Below are 23443 nucleotides of genomic sequence, written 5' to 3' on the forward strand. Positions count from 1 at the left end.
GCAGGACTTCTCCTGGTGTCTGATATGCTTGTAGCTCCTTAGTCCTCCCAGCAACACAGGCCTCGACTTCTCAGCTGCCTTGTCTCTGCTCCAGCTCCCTCACACACATTCCTCTCCTCTGGCCTTCCTCCCCATCTGAACTGGAGTAGCTCCTGTTGTAAACTAGGTCCCTGATTAGCTGCTGATTGGCTGCAGTGATCTAATCAGCCTGTCTGAACTTAATTGGTTCTAGAAAAGTTCCTGAACTACTCTAGGTCTGCAGGACCCTGCTCTGGTGCACTGTGCAAGGAACAAAACTACCACCCCAGTGACGAGTATATTTGCCTCTAACCAGACTCCTGTACCCCACTGGGCCGGGTCTGTCCATATCCCTCCCCCTGCTCAGCATCAAGGGGGTTGGGCAACTGGGAAGCCAGACAGTGCACATGTGAAAAGCCATCCGCATTGCGCCAGTGATGGCTCCTGTCTGTGTTGAATGGAACTTGGAAAGGTTTTGGAGGGAATCAGAACCTGGTCCCTTCTTGTGTTTCTTCTCTTGTTGTTTCCGCTCGCATCCCCATTGGAGAGGGCAGGCGGTACGGGGAAAAATCTGCGCCTTGAGCCAAGTCGTACGAATATTGTCCTGGCCCACTTTACGGCAAGGCCTCCCTCCTCGCCCACTTGCATATTTGTTCGCCCGAAGCTCGAAGGATTTCCTACTGAGGTAGAGAATTGGGTGTTCCTCCACCCCGAATATCTGTGGACAGACGCCCCAACCTACTTGATGCATCCGACTGCCAGGATAAATTCCTTGGTGAAAATCAGGGGCTATTAGGTCAGGGTTACTGCAAAGGGCAGTCCATAGGTCTGGTGATGCCTTCCTCTGCTGCGTCAGACCAACCTCACAGATAGGTCCACGGCCTTTTACATAGGCTCAGTCAGGGGGCTTTGCCCTTGTGGCAAAGTGGGGATAAATCGTCTGGTAACCACCTCAACTAAACCTAGGAATGCCCGGACTGTTTCTTTGCGACGTGTCGTAGGCAAATTCTGGATGGCCTCCAACTTGGTCACTTGGGGGTTTTACCCAACTTTTCCAAAAATGTGGCCAGATATTGGCCTCTGTAAACCCAACATGCGCACTTGGCAGGGTTGCTATAAGGCAGCTCACCTGAGGTATCAGGACTGCCTCAACTTATCTAGGTGATTTCCCCAGTTCTGGGGTACTGATGACCACATCGTCCAGTAGGCAGCACGATAACTGTTATCGGTATAATAGCTTGTCATCGAGGCGCTGGAAAGTAGCCTGGGGCCCATTAGTCAAAAGGGAGGACAGATATTGAAAAAAAAGAACCCTCTGGTGTAGAGAAACGAGTCTGTTTCCTTTGCGTCTTCAGGCAAGGAATCTGCCATACCCCTTTGGTCCAAGTTAGAGTAGTCAGGTACTCCGGGATTCCCCAGACGGTCCACTAGCCATCATGTGAGGTATGGGGTACGTGTCAACTGGGATACTTTTTAGTTCGCCGAAGGTGCTGGCAAAACTTGTGGTGCCATCCAGGTTTGGGACCAGCACGATGGTGGACACTGAGTGGGAAATTCTTCATGATCCCCAACTTCAAAGCATTTTTTTTTTACTTCTGCTTTTTTTCCCCCTTTTGGGCGCTGGCAGCACCTGAATAGGGCCCCATTGTTAGTTCTGGCCGCAGTGTTGTGATGATTTGGTGATATAACGTCTCGGTATGTTCGAGGCACGTCACGTTGTCGGCCAAAGAACCAAATCTGGTTCCAGAAAGAGTATCAGACTCATGACACCATCATATCCTCTGGTCTGGTGTTAATCGGAGACATCTACACCGATGAAGGAGCTTGTTTTCCCTGGTTAGGGTCGCAATTGAACCTTATGCACGCCTCTTGTGCATGTTCAGGGTTTTCAGAGGTTGATGTAGAGAAATCTGTTCTGTTTTCCGCAGCGCTGGTGCCGGCACCTTGATAGGTTACTTCCCACTGACGTTCAAACACCCATACGGCCCCTGCCATTGGGCCCTAGAGCTTGCTTTCTGCCTTGGTACCAACTCCATCACTCCGATCCCTGGTTGGAACTGTCCAGACCTTTTGGCTGGGGATTGGTTAAGTTCCTCTGGCTACCTGAGCCTTTTCAATGTCCCCAGTCAACAATAGGGGTGACCGCGCTATCCGGTCTCGCATCTGTATTACTTTCTATTATAGTTCTCCCTCATTGGGTTCCCTTCCAAATCTCTTTGGGCGATATCTAGTAATCCCGGGTTGGTAGTCCATATCAATCAGAACTTCGATATGGCAAAACCGTTGAGGCCTGAGAACATTCCGGAGTAGCGAAACACATAGAAGGTAGGGCAGTACAGCATAGTCCAAAACAACAAGTATATATTGGTGGCCCCGAGCCGTCTTCTCCAGGGGTCCCACTAGGTCCATGGCTATTCACTCAAAGGGGACCTCTACGATGGGAAGGGGTACTAAAGGTGCCCTCAGGTGGGGACGGACTGTGCAGCTGACACTCTGGGCAGGACACACAGTACCTCCGTACTTCTTCGTGTACTCCAGGCCAGAAGAACCGTCGCATGACTCGTGCCAGGGTCTTCTCTGCCCCCAAATGCCCCCCAAAAAGGTGACTATGAGCAAGATTTAATACAGCATTCTGGTGTTTGTGAGGTACTAGGATCTGCTGTATCTTCTGCCCCTGTATTGGTCTTCAGAGAGACATTTCTGACATGTACTAGATGTGCCTGGTGTGTCTCACTCTGGAGTCCCGTGCCTTGATGTGTGACTTCCGCTGCTCTCGTGGTCACTACTTCCACAGGTTTTCCTCCTGCATGGGTTTCTGGGGGGATTTAAGACTGTTCTTTTGCTTAAAAGTTTCCCCCAACCCAGGCAGACTCTGGGCTTCCCTCCCGTATGGATTCTCTGCTGCACTGTACATCATTGCTGTACCCTGGAGCTTCTCCTCACTCTGTACATTCATGCAGTCCTGCTTTTGCTCAGCTCCTCTGATGTAACATAAGCCTTCTCCTTGGCCTAAGGCTTTTCTCACATTCAGCACATACAGCCACTCACCTGTGCAGTTACTCTGCTGAACAATGACTCTTCTGATTTCGCTGAAATCTGTTTTATATTCGGTGGACTCATCCAGACAGTTCCCTGAGGGGTTTCTGGGAGGCGTTACTGAGCCATACGGACTACCATGGGTTACTTCCTGGTCCGGATTCTGGAAACTTCCTTCTGATCGTTCCAACATTCTGTCCAGCTCCAGGTTTTCAGGGCAGTCCTCTGGATGAATCTCCTCTGTTTTGATCACAACCCTTATACCTGCTTAAATAAAGAGAGAACCCAGATATGATTCATTCCACTGAGCTGAGATATAAGAAACCATTAGCAATAATCCTTTTCTGATTCACAGAGAATTCTCATCACGGAAAGAATTGAGGCACTGAGGACACCACAATTTTAGGGCTGATTTTCCTGCAGCAGGTGATTTGCCCTGACCTTAAACCACTACTGCTTAAGTCTTTAGTAGAGCCTCAGTCACCTCAAACATTCCCGGAGTTAATGATCTTCCTAAATCCCAACACTGCAAACTTCAGGGGGTCCAGAATCTGATAGCCAGTATAATCTCCTTCTCCAAGACCATCTCACCCCAACCCTCCATCACCTTTCTGTGCAGCTCCATATCCAGCCTCTTGGCTGACTGCAGCTGTATTGTCTTCCCTGTTGAGTCACTCCACAACTTACAGTGCCCTGTTCCCATGACTCTCTGCAGCCTGGAGAGTCACTATTTTGTAGGCTGACCTATATCTGGATGCTGAGTAATTACCTGTCCAAACCTTGCTCCCTTGAGTCTAAGATTGTCTCTAACCTCAATTGTGCTTTCTCTCTCCCCTTACTGTCTCTGTTCTTTCCTCACTGTAGCAACCCAGCAAGGAATATTCTGCCCTTGTGCTCTCTCTACTCCATCTCTGATAGAGCTCTGTATTCTGCCCAGACTCAGTGCCCCCAGATGTGCAATGCACCATATCATTCTTCTTCTTCTCAGATGCTACAATTAATACATTTACCCTGTATTGTGTTAATCTGCTACTCACCTGCACTGGGGTCAGTAAGGATCTCTCTCTCCTCATCTGAGTCCTGCTGCCCTCTGACCCGTGACTCTACTCCTTGTTCGGTATGTGACAAAACACCAGGTTTGGAAATTGCAGAGTCTATTCAATGAGAAAGAGATTATTGTGCCATAAGCTTTAACAACGTTTCCCCTCACCTGGATATGATAGGTACAGTGAATGGAAACGAGAATGTTTTAATGCAGACTCTGCAAAGGGGAAATTAATCTCATGAGCATTTGATTGGGTTCCCTAGATGAAAATCAGGAATTTCCAGGCCTAATGGAATTTGAGACCCTTCATGTACAAAGAAAGGATTAAAGGGGCACCCTCAATTTTAAAACAAAAACAACCGCGCTTAGAATATTTCAGCTTCCTGGATGAAATCCTGGTCCCACTGAAATCAATAGTAAAACTCCCATTGACTTCAACAGAGCTGGCAGCCCACTCTTGCTACAACTAACACCTAAGACAAATGTAACTGTCAGAGTAGGCAAAAGTTATTCCTCTGTTTCTTCCAATTTGTTCAGTGTGCGGTTGACAGAACTGCCTGCACAGGCAATTCCACTGTTTCTCCTGCATGTGTGTGTGTGGTGGTTGGGACTGGTATGTCTACACTGGAGCTGGAGGATAATTTCCAGCTCAAGGAGACATGGACTAAAAATAGAAGCGTAGCCACGATAGAGTAAGCACCAGAAGAGGTTAAGCACCTGATAACTACCTAGAGTTACAGATGGGTTTGTATTCGGGACGGACAGTTCTTCCTTCTGCTTGTGCCATTGCACCTACACTGCTATTTTTAGCACACCAGTTTGATCAGAGCTAGCACACGTATGTCTGCTCGAGCTGGAAATTACAACCCCAACTTCGGTCCACATTCCTTGTGTGTGCGTCTCTACACGCATGCACACTCAGGCACAGGTGGGCTTCACACAGCAAAAGGAGAGTTTATTTTCAACTTGTTTAAAAAATGCAATAAAGTCACAAAAATCAGCAGGAGGACACAGGAAACAACATAAGACCTGAAATATTACATTTAACTCGGAGTCTGAAATCAGCTAGACAGTGCCCCTTAAGGTACTTGTTCTTTATCATAATGATTTGAAAAGTATCTGCGTACAGGAAGCATTCCTTGCCATTTTCCATAAAAGTCATTTCTCCCCCACCCCCAGATTCCAGAAATGATGACCAACCACCACCCTTTAGCAAAGGAAATTGTGTGAGGGACATTTCAGAGGAGTTCAGCATTGGCCAAACTCCACTCCCACTGAAGTCAGTGGTAAAACTCCCATTGACTTAAACGGGAGCAACACTAGGTCAATGCTGAAAGTCAAACTTTCATTGTGTGTCTATACGGCATGTCTACAGCAGCTTTTATATCCAAAGCACCATTTAAAAGAGAACTCAGCACTCCTTAAAAGCACTGGATTAAAAGTTTTGGAGACCTGTGTCCTGTGTTTATCCAGCAAATAGGTGCAGCATAAGCAGCCAATGCAGGCTTTTCCCGTACTGCTCTGCCAGCATGTCTCAGCCCTGATGTGAGGATCACCTAACAGTGTTTATAAGTAAGACTAAGATGTTGTTATGGATATTTTTAGTAAAAGTCACGGACAGGTCAAGGGCAATAACGAAAAAATTCACGGAAGCCCGTGACCTGCCTATGACTTTTACTAAAAATATCCATAGCAAAATGGGAAGCTGAGCTGCAGGGACCCCACATTGTCCCACAACAGCTAGGCAGCTGCAGAGACCCACTCAGAGCTCCGGGCAGGGGGGTGGGGGGGGCACTCAAGCTCCAGCCACCTGGGGCAGATTCCATGACTTCCGCCACCACCGTGAAAAAAATCAGAGCCTTATTTCTAAGGGATGAACACACTCGTGTCCAGTGACTACCCAAAGCTAGAAAGCAAGGAAAGAAGGGGTACAAACCTCGTGTATTTTTAAGTCCATTTTAAAAGGGAGCTGACTTTCTGTCATAAAGGCACTGAGGACGCTACGTGCTGACCCACCAAAAGGAATGAAAAAATACCCTGAGCTGAAGCCAGCCTGTAAAATCTCTGAAGTTAATTTATAACAAACAGGTGAAAACTGATCTTTACCCAACGAGATCAAAGATTCATAATTGCCCTTCATCACATTCTTGTACAGTTCCTTCTGCCATTCGTCTAGTTTCTCCCATTCCTTCTCATTGAAATAGACTGAGACGTCATCAAATGTCACGGGCACCTGGAATCACAAATATTACACACTTAGCACCTTCTGCAACACTTATATCTTGGGATCTGATTTCTTAACTTCAACAAAAGAGGAATAAAACCTCTCTCCATCCCACTCAGATGTCAAAGCTAATTCAGTGAGGTGAACAATCCACAACATAGAAATCTATTCACATGTGTATCTGGAAACAATTCTCAGATTCCTATTTCCACAACATAATGGATCTCAGTTGAAATCCTGGCTCTGAACACTGCTGGCTTCAAATCCAGATCAGAATTTATCCAAACCCCACAGATCTGATTCTGATCTCACTCACATCAATATAAACTGGGACCTAGGCTACTGAAATTATTCAAGTTATAATGTGTGTCAAATTATTAAAAGAGATCACAAACAGGCATCATGGTTGATCCTCATTTCTGTGAAGGACATAACCTCAAACCCCATGTTCAATTGCTGCAGAACTCTGGAGAAATTCTGTTCCAGACGTGAGGTTCACAGCTTGGACTGTCACTAGTTATAATACAAATCTGATTCAGAAATGTTTACAGTTTTCAGATACACACAGACGCAGCTCTTTTCTGCAGAGCTGAGCAAATATTTGATAATTTTTCATTCGTACGGTGAATTCCACCTGATGCAAATCATCAAACAGATTGCAGTTTTCAAGATTATTTGCCAGCTAATTATTTCTGAAGATAATTCCAAACTGCAGCTAATTTGCAAGGGCTTTGTTATGAGTATTTGCAAGGAGCAGTTTGGATTGGACACACAGCCCTTTGTTTCAGTTCCGACTGGACAACTTTGACTCAGAATGAAGTTTCCAGTCAAGGATTCACATTTACAAATTTGATACTCTCTGTGAATATGCAGCAGTGTTTAAAAAAAAAAAAAAACAACAAAAACACCATTTTCTTGACATTTCCACAAGTAAACATGCTTGCTAAAATATTTGTCAAGTGCAAAAGCTGTCAACGCAAATATGAATAAACATTAAAGGAACTTTTATTTTTTCTTTGGTTGCATTATTCACCTAGTCTCAATTTTAAGTACATCAAGCCTGTTTCCTTCCTCCCGAGTCCCAGCTATGCCCTTTTGCCTGGCACCAGAGAACACCTACCTGTTGCTTCCTGCCACCCTTCCCTATCCTCAGACACCCCTTATCTGTTCTTTTCTGCTGCTTGGTTGCCTCACTAATAGCGGCTTGTAATATCAGGGAATCAGTCTGGCTACTGAGGGCATGGATCAGCATTCGCGTCACACTCCCTGTCAGTACCCGGCCTTGGCCGTGGAAGCTAATGATCCACCAGCAGACCAAATACAATGATGAATCCTGGTCATGTGCCACCTGAGGCACGTTATGCATATACTAAGAAGTCTGGCTTTTGGTAGAAGACTGCCAGCCATGAACCATTACCCCAAATCCTAATGAACTGGATCTGAGAAATTCCTATTTTAAAAAAATCCCTATAGAAGAAAAAAAAAATGTAGTACATCAGAAGCAGGAAGCTGGCTAAACAATCAGTGGGACCACTGGACAATCAAGGTGCTAATGGAACAGTCAAAGAAGATAAGGCCATTGCAGAGAAACTAAATGAATTCGTTGTATCGGACCTCACTGCACAGGATGAGAGAGATTCCCACACCTGAGCCATTCTTTTTAGATCACAAATCTGAGGAAGCTTAGGGAACAAATCGATAAATTAAACAGTAATAAGTCATCAGGACCCAATGGTACTCACCCAAGAGTTCTGAAGGAACTCAAATACGAAATTGCAGAACTACTAACTGTGGTATGTAACCTATCACTTAAATCAGCTCCTGAAACAGATGACTGGACGATAGTTAATGTGACACCAATTCTCAAAAAGGGCTCCAGAGGTGATCTCGGCAATTACAGGCTGACAAACCTAACTTCAGTACCAGGCAAACTGATTGAAACTATAGGACAGAACAGAATTATCAAACATGGTGAACACGTTTTGTTGGGGAAGAGTTAACACAGCTTTTGAAAGGGAAATCATGGCTCACCAATCTATTAGAATTCTTTGAGGGAGCCCAAACAAACATGTGGACAAGAGTGATCCACTGGATACAGTACACTCAGACTATCAGAAAGCCTTTGACAAGGTCCCTCAACAAAGACTTAAGCAAAGCAAGCAGTCATGGGATAAGAGGGTAGGTCCTCTCATGGATCAGTAACTGGTTAAAAGACAGGAAACAAAGGGTAGGAATAAATGGCCAGTTTTCAGAATGGAGAGTGGTCAGTAGTGGTGTCCCCCAGGGTCTGTACTGAGACCAGTGTAGATCTACATATTCATAAATGATCTGGGAAAAGGGGTGAACAGTGAGGTAACAAAATTGGCAGATGATATAAAATTACTCAAGATAGTTAAGTCCAAAGCAGACTGCAAACAGTTACAAGGGATCTCACAAAACTGAGTGACTGGGCAACAAAATGGCAGATGAAATTCAATGTTGATAAATGCAAAGTAATGCACATTGGAAAAGATAATCCCAACTATACATACAAAATGATAGGGGTCTAGATTAGCTGTGACCACTCAAAAAATATATCCTGGAGTCAGTGGATAGTTCTCTGAAAACATCCACTCAATATGCAGCAGCCATTAAAAAAGCGAACAGAATGTTGGGAATCATTAGGAAAGGGACAGATAAGACAAAAACAACGAGGAGTCCAGTGGAAATTAAAAGACTAACAAATTTATTTGGGCATAAGCTTCTGTGCATCGGAAGAAGAGGGTTTTTACCCACAAAAGCTTAATCTGAAGAAGTGGGTTTTTTACCCACAAAAGCTTATGCCCAAATAAATCTGTTAGTCTTTAAGGTGCCACCGGACTCCTCATTTTTTTGTGGATATAGACTAACACAGCTACCGCTCTAATAGATAAGACAGAAAATATCATAATGCCTCTATATAAGCCAAGGTGTACATGCATCTTGAATAGTGCATGCAGTTCTGGTCACTGCATCAAATAATATCTCAAAAAAATATATATTGGAATTGGAAAAGGCACAGAAAAGGGCAACAAAAATTATTGGGGTATAGGACAGCTTCCATACAAGGGGAGATTAGAAAGACTTTTCACCTTGGAAAAGAGACGACTAAGAGGGGATATAATAGAGGTCTACAAAATCTTGACTGGTATGGAAAAAGTGAATAAGGAAATATTATTTACCCCTTCCAAGAACTAGGGGTCACTCAATGAAATTAATAGGCAGCAGATTTAAAACAAATGAAAGGAAGTTCTTCTTCACACAACGCACAGTCAATCTGCGGAACTCTTTGCCAGGAGATGTTCTGAGGGTCAATAACAGAACAAGGTTCAAAAAAGAATTAGATAAGTTCATGGAGGACAGGTCCATCAATGCCAGGATGGGTAGGGATGCAACACCATGCTCTGAGTGTCCCTAACCTCTGTTTGCCAGAAGCTGGGACTGAGCGACAGGGGATGGATCACTTGATAATTACCTGTTCTGTTCATTCCCTCTGAAGTTCCTGGCATTGGCCACTGTCAGAAGACAGGACACTGGGCTAGATGGATCATGGGTCTGACCCAGTATGGCCGTTCTTATGTTAATGTTTTTGTTCATAACAGAGACAGTCCCCTCTGATCCACTTCCCAGAAACAGCTCCCGAAAGGGAAAAGCGGTATGAAGCTAATAAGGGGCAGTTTTATTTCTGAATTTCTTTGAGCTCCTAGTTTAATTAACTCTCACCCGGGCTCACTTGTTCCCAGCTCTCCCCAATCCCTGACTCCAGCCTGACTACAGCTGTGTGCGCTACTGTTCTCTAGTCTGCAGTAGGCACTTGTAAAACATGCCTCTAATTCTGCACCCAAACTGCAGGCTTGAGCTTGCATGCAAAGCTCTAGAGCCTGGTTTAACATTTAGTCTTCCCTGCCAGCACTAGCTCAGATATTGTTACCTTAGGGACTTCTCCATTAGTGCCTGGGGGGAGTCTCAGGATCCAGAAGTTCCTGTTCTTCAGCAGGTTCTCCATGTTTTCCAACCTCTTCTGCAGCAGCCCGTACTCCTGGATCAGAGTTCCCAGTGCAGCACATTTACTCTCCAACTGGTTGCCAAGCTCCACTGCTGTTTTCTCACAGTCTATTAATTTCTTCTCAGCCATCCCAGTTCTCCCTTCCAGATCCAACAACCGTGTGGCATGAGAATCCACCTTTCTCTCTACGGCTTGAATTGCTGCCACAACAGTCAGGGAAATCTCTGCAGTCTGAGTTTCTCTTTCAGAAGTTCGTTCAGGGACAATGGGAGGTGGTAAAGGAGATGGGCACTGTGTCACTGCATCCAGTTCTGGACCCTGTTTGCAAAGACAGACATTAGACATGGAGTTGTGGTCACATGGTCAGCAACAGAGAGAAACAGAGCAACAGTCTCCTGCTCTCAGCAATTCCCATGGATTTCAAAAAGCAGTCAGTGCACATGTCGAGTTACTGCTCATATCTAAGGGACCCACAGACTTCAGTCAAAGGGAGAGTTATTTTTCAATCTTGTAATTGATTTAGAAAAGGGGAAATTAACATCACTCTCTTATATGTGTGTAGTCCCTTTCCGCTACATGTACCAGACTCTTAAATAGTATTTAGATTGTTGAGAGTCACAGTATGGATTTGAAGCCATTAAGCAGCTCATCCCTATACCATCCTTAGGTTACATTCTCACTGGAATACACAAAATAAGGGAGAGACACCTTGTCAGTTCTCAGGAGGAAAACCTGGAAGGCAGACGCTGGCTGCTGCTGGAAATGGTTTCGGCAAGTTGGTTCTGCACTGATGTCGGAGCAAAGATTCATCAGAAATTCAAGAGGCGCTGTGCTACTGAGGTGCCATCTTTCAAGGTATGTCTACACTGCACTCTCCTTATGGCAGTAATACATGCCCCCCAGCACAGGTAAAAACAGCAGTGCAGACAGTGAGGCACTGCTTAGGTGAGTAAAGACATGGCAGAATCTTCCAGTCTGTACCCTACACAGCTCTCTACAAGCCCAAGCTGTGCCTCCCTTGTATATACTGCTAGATTTAGCAGTGTAGTGACCCACTGTCTCCCTGCTGATGGAGCATTTCCCCACCACAAGGAAGGCTCTGGCAGGGGAGAAGATCTCTGCAGCGAGGAAAGGCTCTGGCAGCAGTGAACTGCTGAAGTCTTTCCCCGCCACAGTGAAAAAGACTCCAGCCGCAGGAAAAGGCTCTGGCAGGGAAGAGGCAACAGGAAACGTTCCAGCAACTGCTCACTGCAGAAGCTTTCCCTGCTGCCTCCCCTTGCTAAGACCTTTCACCGCTGGGTGTAGCTACATACTGCAGGGTGGTTGCGGCCTACCTATGACTGCAGCGTGCAGCTACACAGACCCCTACAAGCCGTGACCAGTGGCGTGCAACATAGACAAACCTTCAGATGCGAGAGAAAAAGTGAGAACTTGACTCTTTGTGGTGATTTATCATTCCTCAATACTTTCCACAAGAGTCATGGTATTAACAAGAGAATTCTGGACTTTCCTCCTCCGTAGATTTCACCCACAGAATTAGTGTAATAGTCATTTTTGATATCCTGTCCTGGACTTTGTGTACATGTGTGGCACACACTGGTAAAGAAGGCACATTCCACCTAGAGGTCTCTCTGTTTAGGGAGCCCAGTAGATATGGATACTTTTTATGAAAAGCTTTTGAACTCAGGGGGGATTAAAGTAGCCATACAAAGAATAATAAAAACCAAGTAATTAAATTAGAGAAACAAAGCCACCATTACTAACAACACAGAGCCCTTAAGGTCTGTTAGGATGTGAAATAAAGTCACAGAAATGGGATTGTGGAGTTATGGGTCAAGTCAACCGACACTTTAGGATTTCACCCCTCCAGTGCAGACTATGACAGAAACGAAGACAAAAACTCAACACCTGAAGTGTTGGGAAATAAGAGAAAATGTATTATTAGCCATCATTATTAACATAAACATTTCCCCTTAGAGAGAGGAACTCTCCACTAGTCACAGGGTCCCGTAAAGCTCATTTCTGCCACCTCTGGAAGGCGGCTGCGATGCTACTGTGTGTGCGCGCAACACAATACCCTGAGTTATGGTTCGACAACAAACGGGTACGAACTGCTCCCCTCGAGCTCCGCAGCAGGGGCCCGATCCTGCTACCCTGGCCAGGCTGGAGCGCTAGCTGGTGCCAGGGCGGGCCTGGCTGGGAGGCCGGTCCCTGCAGCTGGGGGAGCAGCAAAGCCCCAGGCCCTGCTCCCCAGACCAGCAGCAAATGGCCCCGCACAAGCAGCGCTGCCCCCGGTGTCTGAGAAACACCAGCCAGGTTATCCGCCCCAAGGGCTCAGGACCCTCCTCCCCGTTCAGCTTCCAGCCTGGGCCGGGCCGGGCCGGGCCCTGCCCCGGGGGCGAGCGGGCAGCACCGCGCTCCCCGGGCCAGGCCAGGGAGAAGCTCGCCAGGGCCCATTCCAGGCTCCTCCGCCAGGCGGTTTCCTGCCCCGCTCGGGGAACCCGGCCGGGCCCTTACCTGGGCAGCGGCCCGCTCGGCCATGGCCCTTTGTTCCCGGCCCAGGCGCAGCCGGAGCTCGGATCGGGAGCTCGCCCCTCACCGCGGCCCGGGGGCGGACATGAGCGTGTCCCCACAGCAGCGCCCCGGGCCCGACGAGCTCCGCCGCCGGCTGGCCCCAGGCAGGCACCGGGCGAGGCTGCTCCGCGGGGACCCGGGGAAGTCACGACGAGACCCGCCCCGCTCCGGGAACGAGCCGCGCGGCTGGATCCCAGGGGCCAGCCCGGCCCGGCCGAGCCGAGCTTCCGCTCCGCTCCGCTCCGGCCTGGGCAGATCCCGCGCCCGCTCGCCTCGCCTCGCCTCGCCACGGCGGCCCCGCTGCCGGCGAAGAGAGCGAGCGCAGCCGGCAGGGAGGGAGGGAGCCGCGGCTGGCTGCGGGGCCGGGAGCTTGCGTGCGGCGAGGAGGCGGCCGATGGAGCGGGAGCCAAGAGCAGGCCCCTGTGCTGGCGGCGGGTGGGGCGCAGGGCAGCGGCCGGGTGGGACTCGCCTCTCCGCGTCTGCCCAGAGCCGGGCCGGGCCGGGCCGGAGTCGCTGCGAGCCCCGGCTCCCGGAGTCAGGGGATCCCCGGCGCTGCTTCGGCTAAGGGGCTGTCACCGGCCGCCTTCCCCTACCCATCAGCCGGGGCCTTCCCGGCTCTCCGCGTTCCCAGGGCGGGGCTCTGAGCTACTCACCTGGCTGCCTCGGGGAATCGGAACCCGGGGTCCCGCCCCAGGTGGGCTCACTCCGGGACCGGTCTGGTACCTCCTCCTCCGTCCCCTCTTCCGGCTCCTCAAGGGCCGGAGCAGCGATCACGGCCCCTGGGTACCGCACTGCCCGGGGCAGGGGGGTTCGCAGCAGTGACACCATCCGACCCCCAGCTACCAGGGCCCGCAGCGCAGCGGGGAGTTCCCTGCGTTCACCGGCCCAGGTTACTCCGCACTCCCGAGCTCTGTCACCGCGGGGAGACCCAGGTACCTGGCTGAGGCAGCGCAGGCCTGAGGCGGCGAAGAGGGGCCGATGCGCCCGGGGCGCTCCGCGCTCGGCGGCAGCAATGGGGCTGACTCTCGGGGCGCAGGGGGGTCTCTCCCGGAGTAGCTCAACAAACCCCTGTCAGGGCAAAACAGACGGGGGGGTCCCTCTACTCCCCCTCAGGCAGGGGAGCGGTACTGGGGGGTCACCCGTGCTTCTCCGCCGGGCAGAGGGGCGGGCAGGCAGGGCATCGCCTGTGCCCCCCCCCCCCGGGGCACACAGCGGGAGGGGCATCCCCACCTCACCCCTTCCGCAGACGGGAGGGGAAAGCAGTTGGGGGGGAATCGCTCACGCTCCCTTCCGACGGGGGGGGAAGGCAATTGCGGGAGAGGGGGGCTGCCTGCATCCCGCTCCAGCATGGCAGTGGGGGAAGGCAGGCTGGGGGGAGTCACCTGCCTTCTCCAGCGGGGGGAGGCAGTCGGGGGGGGAACCGCCCATGCCCATCTCAGGCAGGGAGAGTCCGGGGATGGCTCGTGCTCCCCACAAGCACTCGCCTCAGGCAGGGGAGACATAATGGGGAGGGGTGGCGTGTGCTCCCCTCAGGCAGGGGAGCGGGGGTGGTGCATGCTCCCCTCAGGTGGGGGGTGGCGTGTGCTCTCCTCAGGCAGGGGAGCGGGGGTGGTGCATGCTCCCCTCAGGCGGGGGGTGGCATGTGCTCCCCTCAGGCAGGAGGGGGGTGGCCCATGCTCCCCTCAGGTGGGGAGTGGCCCATGCTCCCCTCAGACAGAAGGGGGGTGGCGTGTGCTCCCCTCAGGCAGGGGAGTGGGGGTGGTCCATGCTCCCCTCAGGTGGGGGGTGGCGTGTGCTCCCCTCAGGCAGAAGGGGGGTGGCATGTGCTCCCCTCAGGCAGGAGGGGGGTGGCCCATGCTCCCCTCAGGTGGGGGGTGGCCCATGTTCCCCTCAGGCAGAAGGGGGGGTGGCACGTTCTCCCCTCAGGCGGGGAGGAGTGGCCCATACTTCCCTCAGGCAGAAGAGGGGGTGGCATGTGCTCCCCTCAGGCAGGGGAGGGAGGGTGGCCCATGCTTCCCTCAGGCAGAAGTGGGGGTGGCATGTGCTCCTCTCAGGCAGGGGAGGGGGTAAGCGCTCCCCTGAGAGTGGGGGGCTGCCACACCCTTCCCCTCATGCAGGGGGGGCTTGCACTCCCCTCTGGCAGAGCTGGCCTCCCCTCCTCCCCACTCCAATTGGCTTAGCCAGCCCTCCATCCCCCAGGGTTCACCCAATCACAAGGCTCTGACTTCCTGGGACAGGTGAGCACCTTGCAGCCTTCCCCCATCTCCTCTCATCCACCCGGCAACAAGCCTGGCTCCCTTCTTCCTCACCTCCCTTAACCCGGGTTAGGCTGGTAATCCTGAGGGCTGCAGCAGAAACTTTGAACACATGGCCCAGGGGCACACCCCTGCAGTAAATCTGCCGCCCCATCTACCTGTTGCATCGTCTTGCAAACTGTAGGCTCTTTGGGGCAGGGACTGTCCTGCATTACGTCTATACAGTGAACAGCTCAATGGGGCCCTGACCTGGTTGCGGCCTGAGGTACTACCACAGTATCAATGTTATAATTTAACAGTAAAGGACCGTTGGGCCAGGATGCTTCTCAGGGAAACCAGCTTCTGGTTCTACATCTGTGTGAACAACATGGCGTAGGTGAGTCTCAAAGATCTCTACATGTACAACAAGCTGTTCTCAGCACCACCATTCCCTCCCAGCTTGTGTAGGCTGGGCCCAAACCCTCTGGACTAGATTTTGAACCCCTTTCTCTCACTGGTGAGCACTTATCCTAAGCTCAGTCCCCCAGAAGTCAGTGGGGCCAGAAACTATTCCAATAGGTTTGGAATGGAATTCACAATCAGGCAGATATGGAGGTTACTTCCGAGGATCTTAATCATCTGACAATTTTTTCAATAGGCTTTTTTTTGTAATTATCACAAACATGTCAAGTAAGAATTCTTTTTAAATCACTTCCCCATCTCATGGTATTTCAGAGCGGACGGATAAGTGCAATGAAAGGTACTGATGCTGTGCGCTAGGCTGAGCTGCATTTGGCAGATGGTCTGTTTCTGATGGTATCTTTGTTTTGCTGTTCACTTTATTGTGCATTTTGAAAAGAGGATTTGAGAGAATGCACATGTGAATGATTCTCAGGGCAACAGCTCTACTCACATGGATACGAATATAGCAGTGGTTCTCAACCTATTTATCACTGTGGGTTGTATATGCAGCCCACAATGTGTTACCTGGACCACAGGCTGAGAACCAAAGCATGCACCCACCTCCACCAACCCCCTAACTCCAGCACCTTCCAGAGACCCCTCGACAGAGTGGGGCCAGGAGCAGAGCCTCGGGCGGGGGGCCAGGCAGCAGGAACCCTGGACCCCACTGTGTGTGGTCGGGCAGGAGACTTGACACTGGACCCAGCCACATGAGGCCCAATGGCAGGGCAGTTGGGTGGCAGGCCAGACCCCAACCCCGCGGGGCCAGACAACTGCCCCAACCCTGGACCCCAGACCTTTTGGGGCCAGGTGGTAGCCCTGGACCCCAGACCCCCTGCTGTGTGGGTCTGGGCAGCAGCCTTGGCCCCCCACACCATATCGGGCAGCCTGGCCCCCATTATGCAGCCCGGAAGCCTTTAGCTGTGTGCTAACTGGGCTGCATGCAGGCCACAGGTTTAGAACTACTGGAACAGAGGAATATAAATATTATCCAGCTACTTCCCTTGGGGGACGGGCCCATGTGGAAGAGTCCCCGTTCGAACCCCTCCTGGAAAGTCAATGGGACTGACTCATTCAGGCACTGCTGAAAATGTCCCCCAAGCAGTCTGTTACTTCAGTGGACTCCTGGACATTTATCCAGATTTCACGATGCTTCACAGGTTAATAGCAGCCCTGTTATGTCTCAAGCTTGGAATCCATCATTTGAATGGTGCCTGAGACAGCCCCAAGGGAAAGATGTCCGCTGCCATCAAGAACACTGAACATGAGCCAGTGACAATGATTAAAAATTGTAAAAGAAAGTGAACGTGTTCCATTAACTGACAGAGATGGTTTCCCCTTTCCAAAGGGCACCTTACCTCCATACCACAAGCTGGGAATCCTGACTGACAGGTCAAACACCTATGAACACTGAAAAGTAGCTCTAGCTGGTTTAAGAAAGATGCAACTACCTTTAGTGTAATTAATTAGCAAGAGAGAAACACAGGAAAAGAGCGACACGCTTCCCATGGAGCACTGAGGCTGCCTAGCTGTCTTTTGCCACAGTGGGAACGGACTCAACTGTTAACAAAGCAGCAGCCTAGACCTCTCCACAGATCATCCCACTGACATTCAGTTCCCTGTTCAACACCCAGAGACTTGGTCTCGCTCCCTTGCTCAGATGCCATCATGATCATTGTCCCCAGCCAGAGTTCCCTGGTAGCATTTAACACAGCATCTACGGGGGGAACTCCTTGTGCATCAAGTGCAGAGACACAGGCTCTCCCCTGTGCGCTTTGCCTGGCAGGTCGTGCAAGCGTCTCTGTGCTGCCAGCGTCCCCCAGAGTTTCTCCCCAGTGTGGATGCGTTGGTGTCCCACCAGGTGCTGCTTGCGGGTGAAGCTCTTCCGGCACTCGGTGCACTGGTAGGGCCGCTCTCCCGTGTGCAGGCGCCGGTGGGTGAGGAGATGCTCCTTCCGCATGAAGGTTTTCCCACACTCGGTGCAGCCATAGGGTCTCTCCCCAGTGTGGATCATCTGGTGCCTAATGAAGTTCGAATGGTGGTTAAAGCCCCTCCCACATTCGTTGCAGATATACAAGCCCCTGCTCTTCCCCGCATGACTCCTCTGGTGTATCATGAGGTTAATCTTCAGCTGGAAGCTCTTCTTGCACTCAGCACAGGTGTATGGCAGGTCCCCCGTGTGGGAGAGCTGATGTTTGCTGAGGCTCGACTTGTGAGAGAAGCTCCGCTCACACTCAGGGCAATTATAGAGTCTCTCCCCTGGCTGGATCTGTGGACAGGATTTGAGACTGTGGTTTTGCTTGAAGTTCTCCCTGTGCTCAGGAGGCGTGTGAGCTTCGCCATGGATCCTCTGGTGCAGTACGCACTGCTGCTCGTAGAGGAAGCTTTTCCCACATTCAGAACAGACGTACGGTGCCTCTCCTGGGAGGCTCTCCTCTTGGACAATGATTGTGGTGAAGTTACTGAAGTCTCTCTCGCCTGCAGCCGAGTCCCCCAGACTGTTCGCATCAGGGTATTCTCCCTGGATGCTGACGTTGCCCTGATCGTCACAGATCGGTTCCTGCTCAGGGTACTGGAAAACAGTCTCTTCTGGTCGTCCAGGCAACGTGCTGTACAGCTCCAGGCTCACCGGGATTCCCTCCTCAGCTTTGACTACAACCTCGTCGTCTGCTGGACTCAGAGGAAAAACCAAGAGTTATAGTCTTCTGCCCCTTGTCCATCCACCACCTGCCTCTCAGCACCCTGTCATCTTTCTGCTTCCAGGCACCATCTGCCTGAGAAAACTGTCAGCAACTTACTGCCCCACTCTAATAACCCTACACAGGAAGACAGCGAGCAGGGACTTATGGCACAAACACAGTATCTAAGTGCCAGCCAAGGAGGCTAAGAGACTTAGAGGAGAACGTTCCTTTGCCATAAAAAGGAGAATCAATTCCATTCCAACCCACCTTCCAAAGAGCCCAAAAAGAGATGGCTGAATGGAAATCCAGCCTGATAGGAAGCTGCGTCTGACCCCTGCGAAAGTGGTCTGAGAAATCCAGTTTGAGAGAGAGGATTATCTGACAAAACAGAACACTAAGAGCTTACAACAGTCTCTCTTGACTGACAAATTCCTGTTGCACTCACTGTTTGAGTCATTCTAATCACTCGCTCACCTGTGCTGGGCTCTGTAGAGATCTCTCTCTCCTCTGAGTCCCACTGATCCCTGATGTACAGGTCTTCTTGTTTTACCCACGATACAGTGTCATGAGTAAGGTTCAGCAACTCTGTTTGCAAGGGGAGAGAAATTACTTGTGATTAGCTAACATCCACCCATTCATGTTTCTATTAGCTAACGTTTACACAGAGCACCCAGGTGCTATGCAGAAAGAATAGAGACGCAACCCGGGCCAAAAGGTGCCTACAGTCTGGGCTAGGTACAACACGATGCAGGGAGAGATGAGAGCAAGAGAGAGGGTTGCACAAACTAAGGCTGTGAAGATGCAGCTCGTGTTGGTTCCTGATTTTTAGGTCAATAGAGAAATTTGGTGTGTACGGTGGGGAACCAGGCTGGATTTCACAGCTCTTTGCACTTGCACCCGAACGTTATGGCACTCAGAGTCACTAGTCCCTTTCGAAAATCTTGGCCAGTGGGCACAGGGAGTATGAAAAGCAGCAGGTGGAGGCTCAGTCCTTACCTCCCTCTGTCTCTGCTGAAATATGGGTCCTACCATAACCTAGTACAAACCCTTCTGCATTGCATTTCCTAATTCCTGGCCCTCAGCTCCAGGGAGTTCAGCCTACTCTGCGCCAGAGAAAGCACGTAAGCTTTCCTGGCTTCTTCTCCATCTCCGAACCCCTCCATGGCTCTCTCCATCCTGGCTGGCTGAAGTTAGAGCAAACTACTTCCAAACCAGCCAGCTCTGTGGCTTCACTCGTCACTCTCTCTGAGCCATCCGGCGTACCCGATGAGTAAAGAACCACCTCCCACTCCACAGCTGGAGGGAGCTCCTATGCTTGCAGTGCCCCTCCTTCTCTATCTGTGCATCCAGCTCTGCGTGGCACTAGTTTACCTACCTATCCTGCTTACAAAGCCTCTACTACTATAATCTGAGAGCCCTTACCCCAAGTATTTATCCTCAGAACCCCCTCTGTGAAGTAAGGAAGTGCATTTTGCAGATAGGGCATATAGACAACGAGGTTGCAAAGAAAGTCTGAGGCAGAGAAGGAATTGAACCAGGCTCTCCCATGTCCCAGGCTAGTGCCCTGAGCGCTGAGCCATCCTTCCTCTTGAACATCTGCCAGCAAAGCACCTCATGACACTCCACATAACTCACCTGTGCTAGACTCCATGGGGATCGCGCTCTCCTCAGAGTTCTCCTGAGCCCCCCCACACGGCTCCTCCCCCTGTTCAATTCTGGACAGAAGGTCAGGTTTGGAGATGGCGTAGTCTGTTCACGTGAGAGGACAGGAAGGGGTGGGAGAGTTAGTTTGAGGCACTGAGTATTATTTACAGACAAGCAAGGGTGATTTTAAACCAGTCTGCCCTCCCAGCTCAGGTGCAGGGAGGAGCCCTCCACTCCTGCACACCGAGAAGCACAGATCCCCAGTTTTCTGCATGCCTATTTCAAGCTGCAGTGCCCTCCCACAAGCCCTGAGAGAGCTGGCTGCTAGGAGGGAGGCGCTGGTGAGTTGCTTCCCCCACCCCACACTCCCGAATTCAGGCATCCAAAGGCACAACAGAATAAAGCTATAAGATGTGCTGTGTATCGGTTTCCTGACTATTCCATCCTTCCTTCTCCTGAGCTTTTAGCTCTTGAGGCTGGTGATACCAGAAACTGGGAGATGTTATAATGGCTGGGACTACAATTCAAATGCTAAGGGAGAGAGAGAACACCCAGCACAGCAAAGTAATGACAGCGAGCACCCGAGTCTTCACTCACCACCCTCAGCAGGAGCACCAGCCCCATGAGTCACAGCCCTCCGCCTAGTCCAGCCCAGCCAATAGCAGTAATGTCAGGGCACATTCACAATGCACGGAGCAGGCCTGGGATATTCAAACTGTATCAGCAACAGGGTGTGTAGGCTGAACACGTACAATGAGAGGGAACTGCTATTCAGAGCTGGAAAGCTGCAGACAGAGCAATCGCTGCAGATCTCTCCTTCTCTGCTGAATGGAAGGAACGAGTGAAGCACAAACTGAAGGCTGTAAGGGCTGCTCCGCTGGAATTATCATTGCTGGTGAAAGGTGCCTGTTGCAGCTGTGGACTGAAAGCCTTTATCCACAGACTGGATATTGCACTACCAACAGCACCGCAAGTCCTAGAAGGACCATCTCTAGGGTTTACGTCAGAGATCACTGACATTCTAACAGATGAGTGAAAGAAAACTGATCCTTACCCAGTGAGATCAATGATTCATAGTTGTCTTTCATCAGGTTTTTGTAAAGGTCTTTCTGCCAATCGTCCAACTTCCCCCACTCCTGCTTGGAGAAATAGACGGAAACATCATCAAACGTCACTGGCACCTGAAATCACAAGAGTTAACTATTTGTAATATAGGTAAAGAATTAAAAACAAAACACGATGATAACATGACAATATCCACTTAACTTAGGGTTTGCCCTTTGTTTATGGGCCTTCCCTCAGTTTTCTATCCAAGTAACAATGCCAATATCCAGCCAATCTAGATTAAGCTTGTAGACACTAAATTAAATGCTTTATTTGTGTTCAGACAGTGCATAAGGGGCCCTGTCCTCCAAACCCTCAATCACGCAGGAAGTCTTTACTCATGTGACTTCAGTGGGGCTACACACCCTGAGTTGGTGTGCTAAATCAGATGAGAATCTTGAGATTCAATCTAAAAAAAAAAAGAGCAACTCTATGTGGCAAAGTATGTCCTTTGTTAACCTTCAGCGCTTATCACTTCTGTTCCTCGTGGCCCCTTGGATTCACGTTGCCCTGACCTGCTCAGATATATAATATAGCCTCCTTACCTGAAATTTGTTTTATACACACCAGCAGCTACACCATCAAGCCTCCCTTGCCTCTTCACTGCTCAAACACCTTGTTTTATTTTTCTCATTAAAGATAAATTTAAAAGAGCAATTCAGCATTTCTGCCATTTTAGACTCCTGATCATTTATCAATTTCTTTCTCCTCAGATAAATGTGTAAAAGCCCTTCTTACTCCTGTTAGCTCCACAGGGCTTGGCTACATTCGAAACTTCAAAGTGCTGCCACGGGAGCGCTACTGCAGCAGCACTTTGAAATGTGAGTGTGGTCGCAGCGCCAGCACTGGAAGAGAGCTCTCCCAGTGCTGCACGTACTCCACCTCCTCATGGGGATTAGCTTGCAGGGCTGGGAGCCGTGCTCCCAGCGCTGCGGCACTGTTTACACTGGCGCTTTACGGCGCTGTATCTTGCAGCGCTCAGGGGGGTGTTTTTTTCACATCCCTGAGCGAGAAAGTTGCAGCGCTGTAAAGCGCCAGTGTAGCCAAGGCCACAGAAATCAAACTGCCCAGAAAAGCAGCGATGGCACAGAATCCAAATAACTTGGTAAGCAAGGATGGAAGCAGCCAGAGAGAGTGGAGGAGGAAAACCACACACTACAAATTATATTAAAATAAAAGAGCACATATGATACCAGAGACGATTGTTTCTCTTCAATTCCCCTTTCAATATCTGATCCAGCTGCAAAACGTTATAGCTCCCCCTCAGCACCAGCTGGGATATACTTACCTTGGGGACTTCTCCCTTAGTGCCTGGGGGAAGCCTCAGGATCCAGAAGTTTCTGTTCTTCAGCAGGTTCTCCATGTTCTCCAGCCTCCTCTGCATCAGTCCATATTCCTGGATGAGAGATCCCAGCATGGCCAGCTGGTTACTAAACTCCATCATTCCTTTCTCTGTGTCAGATATTTTCTTCTCAGCTGTCCCTGTTCTGCCCTCCAGACTCAATAACTGTGTGGCATGGGAATCCACCTTCCTCTCCACAGCTTGAATTGCAGCCACTACAGTCCACAGTGAGATCTCTGCAGTTTGCAGCTGGGTTTCTCCTGCAGCAGTTCGCTTGGGGACAATGTGGGGTTGCAGAGGAGCCAAGTGCAGGGACTCCATGTCCCATTCCCGAGCCTGGGTGCAAGGACAGAAATTGAGAGAGCTGAGGTCTTGATCAAACCTAGGAGTCTCCTCCAGCCCTTGTCTACATAAGATCATTGTACCAATTTAACTAAATCAGTTAAGAAACTGCAACCCCACAGTGAGGGCACTTTGACTTCAATATAAAACTGCCCTATAGCCATGTATCTTAAGTGAGTTCCTTACTGACAGACTATGGACAGGGTAGATTTCTTAGACCACAGTGTGAGCATCTGAGATCTCAGTGTTGAGCCAGCTGGTTTGCCTGTTATTTTCTATTTTTAAACCAGTGAAATAATTGTACATCTACCTAATCCCTGGCTGTTTTTACAGCTGTTCATTTGAATGTTATTACATCTTTTTTTGTGGACACTGTGGTAAAACTGCTAAGATGGCATTTCCCGCTCAAGAGGGGACGGTCAAAGGGAGCATTAGCAGGATGGAAAACACACGAATCTGTTTCAGGGGGTTCTCAGAGGTTTGCATAACGTAGCCGCATCTCAGTGGAGGTCTGCACTCCTGCACATCACCCTTCCTACAGGCCATCGCAGAAGAGCCTTGGAGAAAAAGGCAGCTGCTGCTTATGGCAAAGTAACCTGGAGAAAGCAGCGCTGTCATGTTTGCCTGTGGTGCAGGACGGCGAAGATTTGCAAACGCAGTGCTTACATTTTGGCTTCTACACTTGGGTGCCCCGGTTTTACCCCCCCCCCCCC

General features: G+C 50.1%; 3 protein-coding genes across 4 annotated transcripts in view; 1 reads left to right on the forward strand and 2 right to left on the reverse strand.

Annotated features, from left to right (window-relative positions):
- The window catches only part of LOC116828395 (zinc finger protein 777-like), a 21266-nt gene extending 8158 nt beyond the window's left edge, over positions 1–13108 (reverse strand). Inside the window, exons 1-5 of one of the 2 annotated variants that reach the window (XM_075062082.1) lie at positions 12865–13108; positions 10273–10665; positions 6206–6332; positions 4092–4208; positions 3067–3318 (exon numbers count right to left, since the gene is read on the reverse strand). In XM_075062082.1, the coding sequence (XP_074918183.1) occupies positions 3067–3318; positions 4092–4208; positions 6206–6332; positions 10273–10665; positions 12865–12888 (913 nt within the window). In that variant the 5' untranslated portion in view covers positions 12889–13108. Of the gene's footprint in view, positions 1–3066; positions 3322–4091; positions 4209–6205; positions 6333–10272; positions 10666–12864 lie in introns of both variants that reach the window. The other variant, XM_075062081.1, reaches the window with a different exon arrangement.
- Positions 1–13222, reverse strand: part of LOC116828412 (zinc finger protein 783-like) — a 169972-nt gene extending 156750 nt beyond the window's left edge. The window contains exon 1 of the mRNA XM_075062083.1: positions 13212–13222. The gene's annotated coding sequence lies outside the window, so the exon portion shown is untranslated. The remainder of the gene's footprint in view (positions 1–13211) is intronic.
- Positions 1–23443, forward strand: part of LOC116828393 (uncharacterized) — a 666188-nt gene that overhangs the window by 183960 nt on the left and 458785 nt on the right. The window lies entirely within an intron of this gene.

The sequence above is a fragment of the Chelonoidis abingdonii genome, chromosome 2, assembly GCF_003597395.2.
Source record: "Chelonoidis abingdonii isolate Lonesome George chromosome 2, CheloAbing_2.0, whole genome shotgun sequence".
NCBI classification, from domain to species: domain Eukaryota; kingdom Metazoa; phylum Chordata; order Testudines; family Testudinidae; genus Chelonoidis; species Chelonoidis abingdonii.